This window comes from Globicephala melas, chromosome 16, assembly GCF_963455315.2.
Source record: "Globicephala melas chromosome 16, mGloMel1.2, whole genome shotgun sequence".
Lineage (NCBI taxonomy): Eukaryota > Metazoa > Chordata > Mammalia > Artiodactyla > Delphinidae > Globicephala > Globicephala melas.
The window spans coordinates 57341301-57361814 of NC_083329.1; the positions used below are offsets into that span (position 1 = coordinate 57341301).

Genomic DNA, 20514 nt, shown 5'->3' on the forward strand with positions numbered 1-20514 from the left:
TTGCTAGTGTCTCCCCAGAAACGGCATCACATGCCAGCTGCCACAAGGTGATTTTTCATGTCTTGTCAAAGAAATCTTTTATTCTATTTGCTCTGCATTAACATGTTACATTTATTGATCAAGGGCCTGTTCCGCAGCCACAGCAGGGCACTGAGCTCTCCATGCCTACGGGGCTTTGATGTCCCGGTGACATTCGAGCCCGAATAATGCACATACTAAATGGATTTAATGCAGAAATGTGTTTGGGTCTGACAGTTACATTAATAATAGCCCCTCACACTGATAAATATGCAATTGCTACTATTAAGAGTTACCCAATTATGGGGAAAATATTTCTCTACCTTATAAATAAATCCATCAGGGGAAAAAAAAAAGTTTTAACAATGGTGCATTTTTTTAAAACATTTCTCCAGCTGCAGAAACTAGGCGGTATGGGGGTTAACACCCCCTCTCCCACCCTCCTCTCCTATTGTTTTTAGTAAGTCTTGCTTTATCTCAAAAATGGTTCTGGGAATTTTTTAAAAAGAAAAAAGCTCTTTTGTCGGTCTTCCCCGCTATACCCGTCTCTTATTTCTTCAGAACCAGAGAAAAAGCAGACACCCAAGAGACTGAAAAATTGGGTCCTGTATAAACTCAGAGAGGAGCTTAGGGGAGGTGGTGCAAAGGTGGGGGGCACGTAGCTGATCCCCATAATGATGGGTCTGGAGGACGGGGTGTCTTTTTTTCTTTAAACTCTAAAAGGAAACCTGAGCATGTGTGTGTATGTCTCCTCCTCATTTAAAATCCTAAGTGACCTTGTGCTGTGGCAGTGATGAGGGTGTGAGTGCAAAGGGGAAGAGAAAGCAGCTGGGACAGGAGAGAGCTTTTATTAGGAAAGTCTCGGCCAGGGAGAATTCATAGTTACTACATCCCTGCAATTAAACACAGACACCCAGCAAAATACATAATCACTCCCCTTTCATCATAAAGGGGCAGGGAACAGCTGAAATCACCAGCACAGCAGTCCCCAAGGAGACAAGAGGAAAGAGGCTTTTCACATGGTGGGTGTGTGCACGCTAGTGAGTACATGTCCAAGTACAGACACGGACGTGGACACACACACACACACACACACACACACACACACACACACACACACACACACACACACACACTCTCTCTCTCTCTCTCTCTCTCTCTCTCTCTCTCTCTCTCTCTCTCTCTCTCTCTCTCTCTCTTTTCCCTCCAGAATCAAAAGTCATGCATGCAGTCATCCGTCTCAAGGTTCCCCATCCTGAGGCTGGGACAGTAGAGCCATGGCCAATGCTGAGCCATTTCTTGCCCTGACAGTAACCATCTGAGCCATGCCTCATAACCCAGAGGAGGCAATAAAAGCAGAGGAGGTGGTCTCTGGGAACCCCCAACTCCCAGCTGGCCCAGGCCTCACGAGGTCACCAAACTTTGCAAATCAGGAAGGTGTGGGAGAAACTGGAGAGAGGACACCCCTGAGGCTTCTATGGTCTCCAACTTGGAGCTGCAGGATCCACTCTGACCCAGCTTCCGTGAATTCCACAGGCTGCTCATGATTTTATATAACAAACTCCCCTGCCCCCAAGGAAATACAGGCTTGGAAATGACCGCCCATCTTCTAGCACAAAGAAAGCAATGATTTCTACCATGAGAAGCAGTCTAGAGTAACTGCAGAGCTGAAGTCAAACCACCAGGGCCATTTAATCCCAGCATTTAACCAGCATTGTGATCTGGGGGAGATTTCTACCCCTAGCTGGGCCTCAGTGGCTACATCGTAGCATACATACTATTGGGAGGACTGAATGAGCTAACACCTGGTAGGTGCTCTGCCCAGCCTGGGCATGTAGCAAGTGCTCTATAATATTGCTCATGTATTAATAAGGAAAAAAACCATGATGTCTAATGTCACTTGTTTGACCCCTTGTCCCTGGACTCCTTTGCAGGGCCGAGCAAGTCACCTCTGGGTACGCATCTGCAAGTCTGCTTTACTTCATCAGAGAGCCAGTCCCAAGCTCTCCCCTACAGAACTCAGAGGTCTTCCTCAGGGTGCAGCTGGCATGGGGGAGGGAGGATTCTTTGGTCTAAAGCTGTCCCATGCCCTACAAGACATTTAGCACCCCAGGCCTCACCCACTAAATGCTAGTCGAGTCCCCACCGCCATCACTGTGCTAGAACTTCATGGTTTAGAAGACAGGAGGCCAGTGAGTAGAGAGTCTGAACGGGTGAAACTTGCTTGTCTCTCCCCCGATTCCTGAAAATCACCCCTGCTTCCAACAGCCACCCTGACAACAGAGAGCATCACCACCGCATGCGCAATGACCTCAGAGTGGAGAGCAGGGCAGGGGGTGAGGGTAGAGCGGGGGGCCCAAGCTCCAAACAGCTCAGAGAGAGAAACTTTACAAAAACAGGAAAATTAAACCGAAGGCTCTGAAGGACATACATGGGTGAGATGAGAAATAAAAGGCATTACTGAACAAGTGTACGAATTTCTCATCCTGCAGGCAACGTTGTAGGAAATATGGAGACAAGGTTTATGAAAGCCCTTTCTAAACCACACTGCAGGGCTTCCCTGGTGGCGCAGTGGTTGAGAGTCCGCCTGCCGATGCAGGGGGCACGGGTTCGTGCCCCGGTCCGGGAGGATCCCACATGCCGCGGAGCGGCTGGGCCCGTGAGCCACGGCCGCTGAGCCTGCGCGTCCGGAGCCTGTGCTCCGCGATGGGAGAGGCCACAGCAGTGAGAGGCCCGCGTACAGCAAAAAAAATAAGTAAAAAATAAAAATAAACCACACTGCAAGCCATAGGGAACATCACCATTTATGAGAAAGCTGAACCTCAGGAAAGCCCCAGAGTCTCTCAGTCAACTCGCTCCAAAGGCCCACCACTTCCCCCGCTCAGTCTTATACTCTGTGGCTCAATACCCTATTTTCTGGCCAAAGGGTAGAAATCCATGAAGTCAGGACATTCTTGGGGGAGGGAGGCAGCAAAGTACCACATAAACCTCACTGGCAGTGGCTTTCTACCTGCTCCCTTGGGTCATCTTCCTTCCCTCCTTTCCTGTTTTCCTTTAAACTGTTTTTGGTGGTTCTACAGTCACAAAAGTCACTCTAGAAAGGGTCATAAGTCAAGGAAATCAAAGTCTTGCTATCGAGACATCAAATATTACCTGCCAGGTCACTGTCCACTTCACCTTTTGACTGTATGTTCTGTTGGTAGCCAGAGACACTAGAATGGCCAATAATATCCTTGGAACAAAAAAGGTGCTTTTCATAGCATTGCCCAGATCAGAGAGAACACTGCTTCCAACGTACGTAGTCCCTCGCCTCCCTGAATCACTCAGGGCTTATCAAGGCCCTAGAACTATTGTGAAAATTCACTAACAGTTTGTCTTCCTAAAGTCTATCTTTCCCACCATTATCTCTTCCTCTCAAGTCTCATCAACATGATGAGGTCTGCTGCCAACCCAAAACCAACATCAGTGAGCTCCCCAAGTAAGACCACTACATTTGGCTTTTGAAAACAAGTATGAACAAGGCCCCTGACTGCAAAGAAACGGTTTGATGAAGACCCAACACCAACAGAACATGCCCTTCGAGCTGTTCTCCTAAGAGTCTAGGCGGGGAGTTCTCTCTCTTACTCATTCCTACCGTGATATGAACAAAGGAACGCTCCCAGTCGGGAAGGATGAAAAATGTGGGCAAGGTGAGTGGGCTTTAGCCTATGCAATGGCAGACAGTTGGAAAACTAAGGTATTTGTACCAGTTAGAATAGGCTAGGTTACACTGCATTGAATAACCTCACGTCTTGTAACACAAATTTCTCGTTTACAGTCTATATCCAACATACGTCAGCAAGGGGTTCTGGCCATTTATGGTCAGAACCCAAGACTGATGATCACAGCAAGCAGAAGAGAAAGTGGCAAATCATGCACTGGCTCTTCAAGTTTCTGCCACTGGTTATACCAAAGGGTGCAAAGATGTGCAAACATACCATATGCTTAAAGAGGAAATCTTGAATGTTTGTGAGGAACCCCAATAACGACCAGAGAGTGAAATGGCCCCATGGAGGGCCCCTAAGAGGTGGCTTTTAGCCTCACTAGCGCCACGTTTAAGCACTAACCATAGCTCTGCTTACTCAAGACCTATTACGTGCCAGGTAATTTGTTAGGCACTTTACACACAGTTACACACTCAGCATTTTTGTAATTAGCCCAAGGCCAGTTAAACAACTGGTGAGTGACAGTCCTAAGATTTCAAGCCAGGGTGGCCTAACCCCAAAGCCTTGGCTCCTTTCATTACACTGCCCATTTTCCCAACTGAGCAGCAAACTAACAGGCCCAGTCTTGTCCAGCATTAGTAACAGGCATAGACACGGTGGTATGTCCGTCCTCGAAGATTTGACAGTGTACCAGTTGCCCACCTCACTGCCTGGCAGGGAGACAGAGCCACCCTTTCTCTACTGGAGCTGCCCAAACTCCCCAGCCCATCACTGTCATCCTGGACAAAGCCAGAGAAGCAGCAAGCTCCCACCTAAGAAGGTTTCTCCTAAGCAGTTCTCCCATCCAGTACATTCATCAGAGTGATGCTAGGTAAGATACGACTGCCAACGATTTTTAAAACGTAAGCTTCCTGTTGCCATAGATCAATTAAGCCCTCTCAATTTTATTGCCAGATTGACACAGACGTGCTTACCACCGTGTGCCACGGGAGCTCTGCTCTGCCCACTGTGTTCACAGGCTCAGCAGGCAACCCACCCAACCCACTCAAGGCCCTTGGGGGAGAGAAACGGGCCACCAGAGAGAACACTGCCCTTTCCCAGTCAGGGGAGAAGGAAGATGAAAGCTGGAACAACTCATTACCAAGATCTCTTTGGCTCAGTCAAGGAACCAGAGGACTCTCTGTACTGATCACAGAAGTAAAGGAAAATATGAAAACCTCAAAAACGAGTTCAAGTAAGAGTTCGGGACAATGGATATTCAAATACTCCTGGTAGCAGAAATCGGTATAACCTCTCTTTAAGGCAATCTGCCATCTGTATCAAGGCCCTCTGACAATTCCATTTCCAGGAATTTGCCCCAAACAACTAATCAGAGACATTCATCAATGAGTATTACAAGGCAATTTATAATAGAGATATTTATAACAGTAAAAATCTGGAAACAATCTAAATGTCCAACATTAAGAAATAAGAAACCATTAAAAACTGTAATGCAGTATTTATTGAGATGGGAATATGCTTCCAACACAATGTAAGCAACAGCATCATTTAAAAAATATTTGGCATTACGAAAGACTCCAAGACAATAAAATGTTAACAATGGTGGTTCCTGGGTGGTAAGATTATCAGTGAAAATTTGAGAGAAAGAGGGTTTCTGTCATACCTTTCTGTGTTTTTCAAGATTTCTAAATTGATCATTGTTGGTTTCATCATTTACAAGACTGTCTTCAAAAAATAAAATCTAAAGTACGATGTCATGCAGATGTAAACATTGGATTCATGATCATTAATGCATCTAAGTTTACGGGACAAAACTTCACTCCTCTTGGCTGTTACCTACCTAATATGCCCATTGAAGGGGGGATGGCAGGACCCTACACCTGAGAATCATGTCCAGAGAGCTGGTCCCAGTTCAGTCATTGCAGTTCACCTGGTTTTCATCATAACAGGAAGAATGAGGTCTGGGCTGAGAGAGCAGGTAAGGAATGTTTGAGTCTTTTAAGGGAGCCAGAAATTTTATTTGGACCTTTTGTCTTGCTTCCCTTTCCAACCCGACAGAGAACATACTGCCCAGGGACTTTAATTCCCTCCAGGACAGAGTCATAGAAGCAAGACAGTCTCAATTTCCACGACTTTCTGCATAGTTTACTACTGGACAACCCAACTGAGGTAGAGATGGGGTCACCATAGTTAACGCAGGAGACAAGACCCTAAGGTGTAACAGAAAGAAAAAATAAAAGTTCAGAGCTTTTAAACCCATAACCACACTCCCCTCCAGCACGAACAGGTGGCCATAGAGACAATCAGCAGAAACATCACTTTCATGAATGAAATTAACAACGATGATGGGCTATGAATTGACAACAGAGAAGGATAACCCTATCACAAGTGGTTAACTGAAGCCTGGTGCCTCCGTTTTAACTAACATCTTGGCAAGAAGTAATATGAATCTGGCCACATGAGAAATTCTCATGTTAGTATAAGCATGGAATATCTCTGGAGGATGACAGAAATCAACTACCAGTAGTTAGCAGTGCAGAAGGGAACCAGGAGGCAAAAGGACTTACGTGTAAAGGACACTTTCTTTTCACTGGCTGCATGTTTGTTCCCCCTAAAGACTGTGCCATGTGAACGTATTAAATATTTTGAAATGAATAAACAGAACTCCTTGCCTAAAACCAAGCTGTACTCTAAAGCACAAACAGACTGCAGCTGATTCTGTGATTTATGAGATTAGCAAAATTTGTATTAGTGGCTCTCATCCATTTAAGGCAATACCCGGATATGACTCTTTGGATGAGAAAAGGAAGCCTGCAGAGATGCTCTATAAAAAGGAGGGGAGGGGTGATTTTTCTGAATATAACAGAGTAAGAAGAATTTTGTGTTTCTGAGGGTGGCTCTGGAAAGAAGATAAGTGACATTGGAAAGCCGAGAAAGTGGCTGGGAAAGAGGGGCACCTGGTCACATGCAGGAGACCTGATCCTAATGAGAGGAATCGCCAGGGAGAAGGTCTCTAGGGCAAGGGGGTACCCAGAAGATCTCCAGGAACAATGCTACCCCAATGTGTCTCCTGCTGCGTCCAACAATTACCACCCTATCGCCCCCAGCACACTTTGAACTGGTATAATACACAGTAACATTGTGTTCGGCTTCAAAGAGATGAAGGGGGTGTCCGAAGTGGGGCCAGACAGGCTGCCAAGAGAGAGAACAGCAGATAGAGCAGAGAGGGTTAGAACAGGGAGCTATGGTGAATCCAGGCAGAGAGCAAATACAGGGTGATATGCTCCCCCAGATTCCATGGAAACAGTAAGGCAGGGCTGGGAAGAAACCTTCTACAGAAGGTGGGATGGGGATTCACAGTATTTCCTTTGGGTATGATGATCCCTGCAGCCTGGTGGGCTAGTGACATCTGTCACATTCCCGTCTATTTGGAAGGTAAGTTTATTATCTTCCTCTTCCCTTCTCCTCCTTCTCTCCCCTCCCCCATTTTTTTTTTTTTTTTTAAGAGAAATTAGTTAAGCATCTAAGTCGTCTTTGAATATTTATCCAGCTGGAGGTAGAGACCAGGGCCTGAGTAAACTTGCATCTTCCTCTGGCACCCAAGATAAAATAGTGCCACCTCCCTTTGCCCCCCAGTTAGCTTAATAAGACCATCAAAGATGAGCCAATCCCAACATAACCATGTCAAGCCAGGGTTACTTTTCTCCACTGTGGTCTGTAACACCTCTGACTTTATAAGTCCTAATATAAACCCTTCCATTAGACTTCATCCCTGCCCCAACCCAGCTATAACCCACACATGAACCACAACAGGGGTAAGAACAGGTTCCTGACCAGAAGGGATCACTCCTCAAAATCAACACTTACAGAAATCTGTCTCCTCAACAGCAACAAAAATTAATAAAAATCTTAACTCTTCTCCCTCCTTCTCACAAAATGTTCCTGCCTCCAGGACCCATCATTTCCTGTGATAAATCCTTTTAGATCCAGCCCCTCAGAGCCAAGAGCCCCTTCTCGCCACCAAGCTCGCTCGGCACACACACACCTCCCAGGAGTCCAGCCCCTTCTTTGCCAAAGGGAGGCAGGCCCCGGAGCATGACAAAGACGGCTGTTTCCTCAGAGCTGGCAGCCCAGTCCCATGACCTGTGATTGCTGACACGCGCTCCCTCACAGGGCCCAGCCTCCTGAAACCCACGTCCGGGCTCCCAGTAGCAAAGCAGCCACCCCCTGAGCCACAGAGCCCCAAGCCCCTGGAGGCCGGTCACATGGGAAGAACTCCTTCCGATGCCCCAAGGAACGCTTATGCCTGAGTCTGTCCTGGGGAGCTATTCAAGGGGCGCCCGTGTCTCAGGCACTGTCCAGTCCAGGTTGTGTATTCTGTCCCCAATTTGGGTAGGGACCAAAAACCAGCCTTTGTTTCTTTAGAGTCAGTGTTTGTTTGGCATCCTCTCATCACTCTATTACTTTGCAACTTTTCCGTTTCCACATCTCTCCAGAAGCACACAAACCCCTTGGGAGTCAGGGAGAGAAAGCACACAGCACCCACTCTCTTGCAACACAACTCCCTGGACGCCCCTTCCCTGGAGCCCATGCATCTCCGCTGTGAGTTCCTGAGCACCAGCCCAAGAAGCTCTGCTGGCTTAGCTTCAACTCCCCTCTACCCTCTGGTGCCTTAAAGCCCTGAATTTTGTCCATCTTCCCTGGAATCCATAATTCCCAAGTGTCCCGACTCAGAAGACACTCCACAGCATGGAAGTAGGAAAGTACAGAAGCCCCGGGGTGGGATTCCAGCTCTTCACCTCTCCTTCCACCTTGAGACAGTTTGTTCCCTTCCCAGGACAGCATGGCTCTAAAGGGGACACTTAGGAAAAACCTGTGTGTGGAACCACCTCGTTAGGAAAAGCCACGACCCAGATCCCTGCCCATTTGTCCCACTGATACCTGCTTTCCAAGAACCTCCTAGCTCCCTCCCCGAAGCCCCCAAGCCAGTCTCAATTCAAAATCTTTTAGGAAGAAATGAAACAACTGTCTGTTTTCTCCATTGGAATAATACAGACGATCACACTTACCTTCTCTGCCAAGTTTGGAACAGTTGTTCAAGTTTCCCTCCCACCTACCCCATGCCAACAGTGTTGGAATTACTTTGAAATACCATCTGGGAGAAATCATCATTGCAAATATTTAAAGTTCCAATTCATAAAAAGGCAAAGACTCCATCACACAAAAGCACTCTACCTGGGATTTGGCAAATCTTTGGGCGACGGAGTTATCCAGGAAAGCATCCTCAACACCCCCAAAGCACTTGTTGGTTCTACCTCACTTTCTCCCCAAGAGTATCCTAACTCGTCTGCACGGACATCAGTGAGAAAGGAAAAGAACAAAGTGACGCTGATGGCCCTCTCATGACACATGTGAGATGCTCACACTTGCTGCTTTTTCACCGGCGCAAAGAGGGGAGCAGAGAACCATGTGAAGCAGAGTCAAACCTTCGGGGTGCGGTTCCACAGGTCTCACAGACCTGTACCCTATGCAGAGCTGGGATGTCTTTTATCTGCAGGCCATTACCAGGGGGACTGGGCCTCCCAGGCCTGGTCTGCGTCTTGTGAAGGTTACATACCTCAGAAGGTTAAAGCTCAGATCAAGCCTCTTTGCAAAATGTCCACAGTCCCTGCCGAGGTGCTCTGGAATCTCTCTGCAGTCCTGGCCTATGTAGGACACCTGGAAATTAAATGGAACAGAAACAATTGTGGCCAACGGAAATCACCCAGCTGCTCACAACCCTGCGTCACTGATCCGATGATTGCTTCCGCAACTTGAAACACACGCTTCACACACGAGAAGCCCCACGTGTGGCTGTTTTCCTGATCAAATCAGCTTTGGGGGCTTCAGGGACTCTGCCAACAGCTCCCCTTTGCTGGTACACTTAGCATGATGGAGACTAATCCCAGCACAATGGAAACTGGACTGAAATTGCCCTGATTCAGATGTCCCAAAAAAAACCCAACGTCAGAGCACGCTGGTATAATCACAGCAATCAGCCTCTTGCTCAGGGGCCTTCCCAACAGCTGCCCCTCTGGCTCTCCTGCTTCCCCTCCTCTGCTCCCACCCTCCCCCAAATACCCTGCGATGCACATTACCTCATAAAAGACAGAGCAGATGCACATACCAGCATTCAACCTGCAGGGTGCTGGAACAAATAGGGTTGGACAAGAAAACCTCCCCAGACCGCCAATCCCATCCTATTTCCACCGTATATAAAATGTCCTCCACACTCTGAACGAAGCTGACTCAAAGGCGACGGGGCAACGATGGGTGGCCAGAGCTCCCAAGACCCTGTCCTCCAGGGATCCTTTGGCAATCAACCCCACTCTGCTTGCAGAGCTGCTCCCTCAGGCATTCTTTTATTTATTTTATTATTATTATTATTTACCTAGAGTGTGCCCAAACATTAAGAGGCTGAACTGAAATTTGATCCCAAAACTTCTGGCTGTGACAAGGTCAGAGGGCTTTCTCACTGCTCCAAGCACTGAGTTTCTGAAACTCACTTTTACAGATAGCACACTGCAGGAAGGACTGGCAACTAATTCCAAAACCAGTAAGACAAACCAGTGACCAGTGGATCACAGTACATGACGCCTTCCCACTAAAGGACCCTACCTCCAATTGCTCGGCAGAAATTCGTGGCTGTAGCCTTGATCCTTTCCCCCTGCAAACCCTCATTCTTCTACACAGACAAGGATGTCTTGGAATTAGAGAGAGGTGTCCAGGGGGGTGGGGAAGTTATGATTCCTAATTGAGAACAAGAATATGGTGGCCTTCTTGCATCCTCAGGTACTGGGTTAAACTGTATGAATTACTAATATTTCGATCATTGTAGAACTACACAACAGTACTTTCATATGGCTCAATCTAATACAGTCACGCTGCACCCTAGCACCCTCAATTTTTCAGGTCATCTCTCAACCCTTTCTTATCCAATGGGGGCCCATCGTTGACGATACAACATCGTGTATTCACTCTCCTTCAGTAACTTCATTCCTGGAGGAGACAAAGTGGGGATAAAGGACAGAAAAATAGCTGACTCCAATAAAATTATTTTGACTTAGGAAGATACAGGCTAGAAACTAAAGAGCTGTAAGTTCAATATGATAACCTCTCCCCTTTCTACACGAGACCCATCTTTCTTCAGAACTCCTTGTGTAACAAATTAAGTTCTGCTTCCAAGCAGAGATGGAAGTTGTACACTAAGGAGAGACTGGAGAATCTAGGGATTTCCATCACTCAAATGTCTACTCCATCAGCAGCTTCTTCTGTATTATATGTTCACATTGGTCCCAAGGCCCAAGGCGCTCACCTGAAAACCCATCCCTTTCACCCAAAATGCACCACCATCTTGTACACATCAAAATCATTCAAGACCTCTGCTATATATGAAGCAGAGAGGCTGAGCTTTCAATGTAGGAACTGAGTTCTTTCCTCATTGGGTCATCAAGGGCGAAGTTTAGTAGGGACTCAATCAAAACCCCTGATGTTTTATACAGAGAAACTGACACTCCAGAGGCCTGCCCACTATAACACATCTTTCTTAATGATAGAGCCTGGACCACATCCTGCACCAGGAATAAGGACTTCCAACATGCAGGCCATGGAATTCTTAAATATCCACACGTGGATGTGGATTTTCTTCATCAACAAAATCCAGGGGTGCATCTATCATCAAGTTTCGGCTTCAAAATGAGTTTTCCTAGCTGAAAGCTCTAGAGCTACCTCATGACACCGTGTGGAAGGCCCCAGAAGAGTGTCAGAGCCTGGGGAAAGAGGGATATTTGCTCCCCTTTTTCTCCTGTAGGATTCCACTTCAGAGCAAACAAACACCAAGGACAGCTATCACCATGAAGCATTCGGATCATTCATTACATGTCTAACAAGGATTCCATCAGCTTGTTTTACTCCATGGTCTTAACAGCACAATATCCCCAGAGAACTAAACAAAGCACAACTTGCTCCTATTCCACAGAGATGCAGACCATGTCTCCAAAATTTCGTAAGAAAACCAACTTGATAAGCCATCTGCATGCTTAGACCACCCTCACGGTAAACTGGAAGCTTTTTGAGATGTGAGTTAAGTCAACCATGTTGAAGGGTTCCAATTGGCTGGAAAAGGCTTCAAAGCAGCAAGCAGTCACTGCCAGGCACTGCAACCAACACTCATAATGAGAGGAGAAACTTATTCAAGAAGTGCTCCTGAGTGGAAGACATGACCTCTCAGGATGTCAGGAAACTTTCTGGAGCATGGGACCACCTAACATAAAACAGGAAGCCAGAAGAGCCAGGTCAAAAATAGTCTGCATCTTCAGCAAACAAGAGAAGGAATACAGAGCTTAAGAGATCTTAAATGGCACAGAAGAGCCCATCCAAAGTGAGAAGTCATTGCATTTAGTCAATTCTCTTGATGTTGAGTGAACTGAAGGACAAAGTTTCGTACCTTTAGTTTGCCTACCTTATGTAACATGCACCCCAAGACTTCTACCCTGCGTGGCAGAAAAGGACACCATTATCAGGGAAATGAAAACATATCAAGTTCAAGACCCTTACAGTGAGGAACACCAGACGGAAAAATAAGAATGTCTTGGTGGGATACGCAGATGTACACACAGCCAGCTCCTCTGAGCAGAAGCTGCAGAAAATTACCAAACTGCAGAACACTGAGGGTTTCTCTTTGCAGTTGGGATGGTCTGGCTCCTGAACTTTTCCATAGTAGTCAGACTGAGAGGAGATTATTTTAGGATGCCTGCCCCCACCCAGGGGTGAGGGATTCTTAATTTTAAGTTCACAGTACTGGAAGCTCTGTGAGAGTAGAAACAGCTCTGGGCATGAGTTTGGGTCCCTGTGCTGCTACTTACTAGCTGTATTATCTTGGATGGGTCACAATCTCATGGAGTCTGTTCCTCTTCTATAAACTAGTTAAACACGAACCACCTCCAAAGGTGTTAAGAATAATGTAACTACTAACATTTATTAAAAGCTTACCACCTGGCTCTTAACTAGTCAACCCTGATTAAACAGCCCCACGAGTCACATATTACCCTGTAATGTAAGTTAAAATTGAGAAATGAGATAAGTTTACATATTGAAAGTACATAGCCCTGTCCTGGGCACCTAGTGGCCACTGGGTAAATAGTTATTGAATCAGACCAATATCCCTGTGGCAGGGGTTTCTTATTCCAATGTCTTTCGGGTATGAGAGTTCAGTACCCAAATTTCAAGTTTGCATTTATACCTGCAGTTGTATTAATGCCCCTACTTTAATTATCCTAAGCTAGTGGAAAAGGAAGATTGAGGCTTTCGTACTGAATATAAATGATGCATTCAAGCCAAAAGAAGACCAAATGGAGTTAGATCCATGTTAAAAGATTTTTACAGAGAAACGTGTAGGGAGGACCGTCTCATCCCCGAGTGTGTGGTGGTACAGGTCTGTGCAACTCCTCAAACCCAGGGCGATGGCCCTCAGCCTACAGCAGCACTGAAAGCAGTGACCGAGTTTCAGCAGAACATCATCCATCTCATTAAATTGTTTAATTTTATGGGTGTTACAGTTTTCATCTTTACACTTAAGCCATCCCTTTATTTGGGGCTTGTAAGTCTCTAAATATGAACTTAGAAAAAGTTCTATCTGGTCTTATGTTTGTATACTTAAGCAATATTGTAATAAAAAACAGTAATACTGTGGACTTCACGGCAAGTGGGGTTTTCCCCCCTTTATAAGGATCCCAAGTTTGAGAAGTACCATGTAATACACATTCAAGGTGCTTTATCTTTTTTTTTTTTGTTTTTTGCGGTACGCGGGCCTCTCACTGTTGTGGCCTCTCCCGTTGCAGAGCACTGGCTCTGGACGCGCGGGCTCAGTGGCCATGGCTCACGGGCCCAGCTGCTCCGCGGCCTGTGGGATCCTCCCGGACCGGGGCACGAACCCATGTCCCCTGCATCGGCAGGCGGACTCTCAACCACTGCAACACCAGGGAAGCCCAAGGTGCTGTACCTTATAATGGCTGCAAGGGGGAGAATGCTAAAAAGACCCTAACCCCAGGGCCACCACTCAGATTCACTGATGTAGGAGGTTTAGAATACGGCGCACTAATGACCCAACGGCATTTTCCCCAACCTGCCTGCTCCGCTCCTTCCCTGGCAGCTCCATCTGTTTAGAACTGTCCCCAAGGGCCCAAAATGCCTCACCCACAGGTCAGTGAATGTCCTTGGGCAGTTTGGGATGTGCTAAAATCAAGGGGCGCAAAAAAAAAAAATCAAGTTTGGGAAACAGGGGAAGAGAAAGGGAAAGGGAGGCACAGGAAGGCGCAGCCCCACTGCCAAGTCTTCCATGAAGCTGCAAGAAGCTACCAGAGAACCATGGGTCTGAAATGCAGAGACCTAGGTTCTGGTGGGTCAGGGACCCTGCTTGGGCAGAGGCCCTCTCCTCCAGCCCTTCCCCCAGCAGCCTTGTTAACTCCCAGAAAGTCCCTTTTCCCTGCCTGCTAAATATGATACATCATTTAAACCTCCTTCCCAGGCTGGTACCTCCCTGGTCTGCTCCCTTCTGAACTCTGAGAAGGGGAAACATTCCCTTAGCCCAAAAGTAACCTCAAAATCTAATTCTGCCTGACACTACATGCCTTAGGCAATCCAAGGGAGAGCCTCAACTCCTCAGAACCATTTCTCTAGGGTGTGCAGGGAAAGGTGGGAAGGAGGAGGGCTGGCTTAATCAGAGTTTAAAAGGGACACCTGGCTTCTCCAGCAAGTAAAAGGCACCTGGTCCCCATAATGGCTGAGTCCATCCCTCCAGCAATGACTAACACCTAAGGCTTCACTACAGCGCTGACAGCAAGTAAAGCTGGATGTCTATCACCTCGGGTTGAAACTGCAGTGTTGCCATTTCCCATGGACGCCTGTTAAAGAAATCAGGACCAAAATAAAACTGGAGAACTGTAGCCTTCTACCCACCTCTGATTAGGGGCCTCTGGTCAGAAGCCGGAGCAAGTCTGCAGCAAAACCCCCCAACCCGGCGCCTGCAGGGATGCATCATGATTTTCACTGTCTTTCATAGATTCCTTCCTCCGTGGGGTGGGGGGCGGGGGGGGGAATAAAAACCCATAGCTACAATTTATATTCTACAACTGCATTGGTGTACAGACAAATATATTAAAACGTTTCTTTAACCAAGGTTCTTTTTTTTTTTCTTCTGGTTATGAAAGAAAACTTTTTTGTGGGCCCGGGAAAGTACCGTGGGCTGTGCGTACTACCCACTCGGCCTGATGGAGAGCTCCGCGGGCTGGCCCCTGGTCAGTGAGCGCTGGGGCTGGAGGGGACCCGGGCGACCTGGGGGCCTTCCCCTCTCCTCCCACCCAGGAGGTGTGCCAGGCGCAAAACCGAGCCTGTGCTCACCAAACTCGGGTAAGCCTGGGCATGGAGCCACTCCCCACCTGCCGACGCAGCCCCCTGCAGTGAGGCAGGGAGCCCCGTCTAACCTCGGGACGCCGCCCGCCCCAGGGCTCCCTCCCCCGACCGACTGTGCCGAGGCGGGGGCGGGGTGGCCCCAGCAGACTTACTTGAGCTCCACTGACCACAAGCCCAGCCATGGCGACTGGGCGGGCGCGCTATACCGAGTGCGGAGCGCGGAGCAGAAGCGCGACGGCGGCGGCGGGCAGCTCGGGCCGGCTATTAGTTCCGCACTGGGTGGTCAGCTGACCCGGCGGAAGCCCGAGGCGCGGGCCGGGCGTCTGAACCTCGGCTCAGCTGTGCGCCCGCCGCCCGCGCTGGGCCGGGCCTCGCGCAGGTGAGCCTCATTCAGCGCTCTGCGCGCCGCAACAGGTGCCCGCAGCGCCCGCGCCCGACTCACTGGCGAGACCGCCAGGCTTCCCAGTGCCCCGCCCCCGGGCGCCCCAGGACCCTACGGCTCAGGAAGGGTCAGGGCAACAGGAATAGCAGCCCCATCTCATGCCCAGAGCCCTGGCGCGTTGGTAGGGGCGCACTGGGGGATGGAGAAGCAGGGAGGTCTCCCATCACGGGCTCCCCATCGCAGCCGTTAGCCAGGGGCGTGTGGAGAGCCAGGACTGTCCTCCATGTCACAATCCGGATTACATAACTGTCCTCAACTGTAGGGAGGAGGGGCATATTGGGAACTCCTGTCCCCAACTCTGAGGGGAAGAGGGGAGTTGAGAGATTGAAAGGACACCTGATGGGGTGGAGTTCCTATTTGCATGGGGAGCAGGAGGGAATTGAATTTTTCTATAAATAAACCACTGGCTCAGCTAATAACACCCCACTTGACAGGAATACGCCCTGGGAAGAAGAGCTGAATGATGTCCCCAAATTTCAGGCGTCCCTTATTCTCTCTTCTCACAGGGAAATGTTAAATGTGAGGCTGGAAGTCATCCATGGGGTCAGCTCCGCACACACACCTTTGCCTCACTTGGAAGTGAGGGGTAGCCCCTGCTGCCTCCTGTCTGGGTGAAGTTAGGCCCAGGGGACGGGTAAATGGAAGCTCATGCCTGTTCTCAACTGAAAGTACCCTTATTTTCTCTGTATTTTTGCCTTCATACCTCCAGCACCAGGATGCACAAAGCTATCACCAGAATCCAATTCAATGTCACATTATCAGCCGTCCCTTATTGCAGCTGAGAGGCAGCCCGGCCTTAACTAGACTTTCCATCCTGCTCCCTTCATACCAATGGGTATAGGCACCATTCAAATAGAGAAGGGAAAACTGGATCCTCACGCACCAGGCTCCAGATCTCACAGGCATTCCAGGGATCTCAACTCAGTAGGCCTATTGATGACTGTAGCTCCCCATCTCCATCAAAGGGGGTGTTCACAGGACTTTTCATTGGTCCCTGTGTCTAAACAGCACTTAGAAGGCCCTGGTTGTGCAGCTGACGGTGATGATTATGATATTGGTTCAGCATTTTGTGGCCGTCATGGTTATCTCTCAGGCCTGGTGCCAACGCACTGTAACGTGGGGGTTGACCGTGGGGGTTGACCCGCCTGCCCTTCTCTCTGCTGGGAGGAGCGGACACAGCAAAGTGGAGCTGTAAGAACACACACTTGGCTGTGTTTACCTTGGTGGGTTCCAGGAAATGCTTACAACAAAGGGCCCCACAGGCCAAAAAAGAATGCTTGCCCTCCAGAGATAAGGGGGATCAAAGGGAATCTTCTGAGGCCTCCTGCCCCAGGCCAGCCCCTCAGGCTCCTCCCTCATTCTCTGCTGGATGCACCGTCTCTGAGTCCATTGTCCACTTTTGTCTGCCTTTCCTGCCTGAAAAGGAGGAAGTGATTCTCTACCCGCCCCCGGGGAACTTTCCCCTTGCCCTTTCTAGATGGGCTTTGACCCGAAGGAGAGAACATGTGGAAATAAACTGACACCTACTCAGAGATGAAACTGGAACCCCACCCCTTCCCCCTACCAGGAGGAGGGTGCTTGAGGTCATTTCACCCACGCCCCTGCCTCCATACACGGCTGTGTCTTCTGAGCATAGAAGGTCTGTTCTGCAGACCCTACTATCCACCAATGACACCAAAGTGAGCAGGGATCTTTGCCACCTTTCCAAACCCCCTCACTGCTGTTCCCTTCTCTACACAGCCCCAGGGAGATCATTCTAAATGCCCGATTTGACCCTACCTGAAATCTTTCAGTGGCCTCCTCCCAATCTAATAATACAGCCCCAAATCTTGAGCCCAAAATCATCAAACTAATTTCCCTCAAGATCTTTTAAATCCCATCAACCTTTACCTTTCCTGCCTCCTTTCCTGCTTCTCCCATCCTCTGCTCACCTTTTAGTTGTTGGTTTTGCCTAGAATGCCTCCCCAACCGCTCTGGTCTCCACTAAGTGAACACATCAGGAAGGCCAGCTGACTGTAGGGATGAGGGAATTGGGAAATCACAAAGAATAAAGTTCAAGATAGCTCAGATTAAAGTGGACTTTAGGGCTTCCCTGGTGGTACAGTGGTTGAGAGTCCGCCTGCCAATGCAGGGGACACGGGTTCATGCCCTGGTCCGGGAAGATCCCACATGCCGCGCAGCGGCTGGGCCCATGAGCCATGGCTGCTGAGCCTGCGTGTCCGGAGCCTGTGCTCTGAAGCGGGAGAGGCCACAACAGTGAGAGGCCCGCGTATCGCAAAAAAAAAAAAAAAAAAAAGTGGACTTTAATGTCAGAAATGAATATAAACTGATGATTATAGGGAGCTATTGAAAATTCTTGAGCAGAGTAAACATTTTTTTTTTTACTGAATGTAGTGGGGGAGGGCTTCTCTAGAAACAGACTGGATTCACCTCTCCCTACTCCGCTCAGCTTTGGGAAGTTAGTCTTCATGACAGAGGAACAAGGAGAAGGAAGGCAAAAGGGAGGGAGAGGAGAAGGAGAAAAAGAATCTGTATCCCTGGACCAAGGAAGATTGGAAGAGTGGGGAGGGGACATTTTTCTACCTCATCACTTTCTTGAGCAAAAAGGAAAATTTAATAGAAATAGCAAAAGGTAAAAAAGAAAGAAAGAGAGAAAGAAGGGAAACTATAAAGGAGAGAAAAAAAGAAATAGCAAAAGGTAAGTTTTTTTAGGTAACATGGTCCTCCCCTTGGGAGGGGAGAGAGCAAGCTGAGATACAGCTGGCCCAGAAGTGGGCAAATGAGTCCTTTGGAATACAAGGAGTTTACAAAAGTCAACAGGGGGAATGAGTCTTGTTGGGGTTTCTCCCTGAACACAGCTCTTCCTGCCCCTGCCCCAGGAGCACTGAGGGAAAGGGAAAGTTCATGCAGTCATCCGAGTTCTTCCTCAGTCCCCTCACCCCATTCCTCAGCCAACAGAAAGGGAGCTGCAGGCACCCCCTGCCTTACCCCATTTATACCATAGCCCCTCTGCCCCAGCTTCCAAGGACCAGGCACTGTGCCAGGCGCTGAGGGTACACATGACAGAGATATACCCTTTAGGAGGGGTTCATGCTTAGACATTTACAGTACTATGTCAAGCTTAAATGCTGTAATTGTAATCCTGTTTTCTGAAACCAAAATTGAGACATGGAGCCCAATATGTATAGTACACTCAAGAGGACCACAGAACAGAAAGAGTTCAGATCAAACCTGGGCTGAATTCTGGAGTTCTAACATGCATATATGGAGAGTGAGAAGGCTCAACACATATAGCTAGACACTTCCTTACTGCCCTCGATGAAGAGGGCAATATTTTATTCCCACTGTCATCTTTGTTATTATTATTCTTCTTTGGCAGAAGAGACCTTTTCCCCTAGAGTCCTTCCTCCATCACATTCCTGGGGATAAAAAGGAAGATCCTGTTTATTTCCAATCAAGGGAGTTGATTCTGGGGTCGGCCAGAACCAGCGAAACAGGAACTGATTCCTTAAATCTTCCAACTCCGTGCATCAGCAGCTGAAAGAAAGACAGGGCCAGTTAACAAAGTTTTATTAGCATTCCTCTCTATCCTGAATTTCTGTTCAGCCTGACCTCGTTTCTTTCAGGCTCAGCCCGAGCAGGTTAAGATGGTTGCTGTAATTAATCACGCCCCAGCCCCTAGTTCAGACTCACCACATTAGATTTCAATGAAAAAAAAAAAAAGCTGGATGTCTGCATACAAAATGCTCTTCGTTGCCGAAGCAGCCTCCTTTCAGCCTAAAAGAAGGAGTCTGGGAAGTGTAGGAAAGAGGGAAGGTTTCCAGGCCCCTCTCTGCAGTTTGTGCACACATGTGAGGGGATTGAGGATGATCTATACTCCAAAACACATCTCCGCTCTCCCAATCCGAACAATTAAAAATGTTAATATATATTAAATGCAATCATAATGTCTGGCATGAGTATTCGTCGCACAGATGTTAGTTTATTGTTATTATTTACTATTATCATAATTATTATTATCATTATTAATTCTCAGTGCCTCAGATTTCCCTTCTCTTTAGATCTTAAAAGGTTCTGTTGTCTCTCTACTAAAATACAAACATTAGCAAGGAGTGGGGAAGTGAGCAGGTTTGGGGAAGGTGAGTGGGAAAGGGGCTTCTGCTTTGCTTCTGTGATTTTTTGCAACATGCAAATACTACGTTGTAATTAAAAACAAAGAGAGGAGGAGATTGGCGTGGAAAAGGCAGGGGGAAAAAAGAATTTACAAATGAAACTGCCATCTGCTGATTTCTTAGCATTATTTTCACAAATCCTGAAAATAGCAATGAGAAACCAATCTTATTCCCCAATTTGCCTGGAACTTGACAGATACTCTAAGTCCTTAGCTGGGCTCAGGAGCAAGGTCATCTCTGACTTGGGGAGAGGGGTTCATATTGGACTTTTGAGAGGGAAAGGGATCCTTGACCAGAAGAACCTGTTCAACTTTATATTGTCCAGCGGGGGGGAAGAAGGGAGCAGTGCCTAAGCCCCAACTACCCTTCCAGAATCCCAGCTTGGCTTGGAAAGTTTCTGCCACTTAGAGGTTGAGGAACCTCCCCCAACCTCAATTAAAATATATGGAACTAACCAGAGAAAGACAAATATCATATGATATCGCTTATACGTGGAATCTAAAAAAAGTCTACAAATGAACTTATCTACAAAACCAAAATAGTTACAGATGTAGAAAATAAACTTATGGTTACCGGTGCGGGGGTAGGGAGGGATAAGTTGGGAGATTGGGATTGACAATACACACTACTATATATAAAATATATAACTAATAAGGACCTACTGTATAGCACAGGGAACTCTACTCAATACTCTGTAATGGCCTATATGGGAAAAGAACCTAAAAAAGAG

The 20514-nt window shown here is 47.7% G+C and overlaps 1 protein-coding gene across 1 annotated transcript in view; it reads right to left on the reverse strand.

Moving 5' to 3' along the window:
* The window catches only part of LRMDA (leucine rich melanocyte differentiation associated), a 1109211-nt gene extending 1093774 nt beyond the window's left edge, over positions 1-15437 (reverse strand). Inside the window, exons 1-2 of the mRNA XM_060286382.1 lie at positions 15323-15437; positions 9340-9440 (exon numbers count right to left, since the gene is read on the reverse strand). Of these exons, the coding sequence (XP_060142365.1) occupies positions 9340-9440; positions 15323-15352 (131 nt within the window). The 5' untranslated portion in view covers positions 15353-15437. The remainder of the gene's footprint in view (positions 1-9339; positions 9441-15322) is intronic.
* Positions 15438-20514: the final 5077 nt, after the last annotated feature.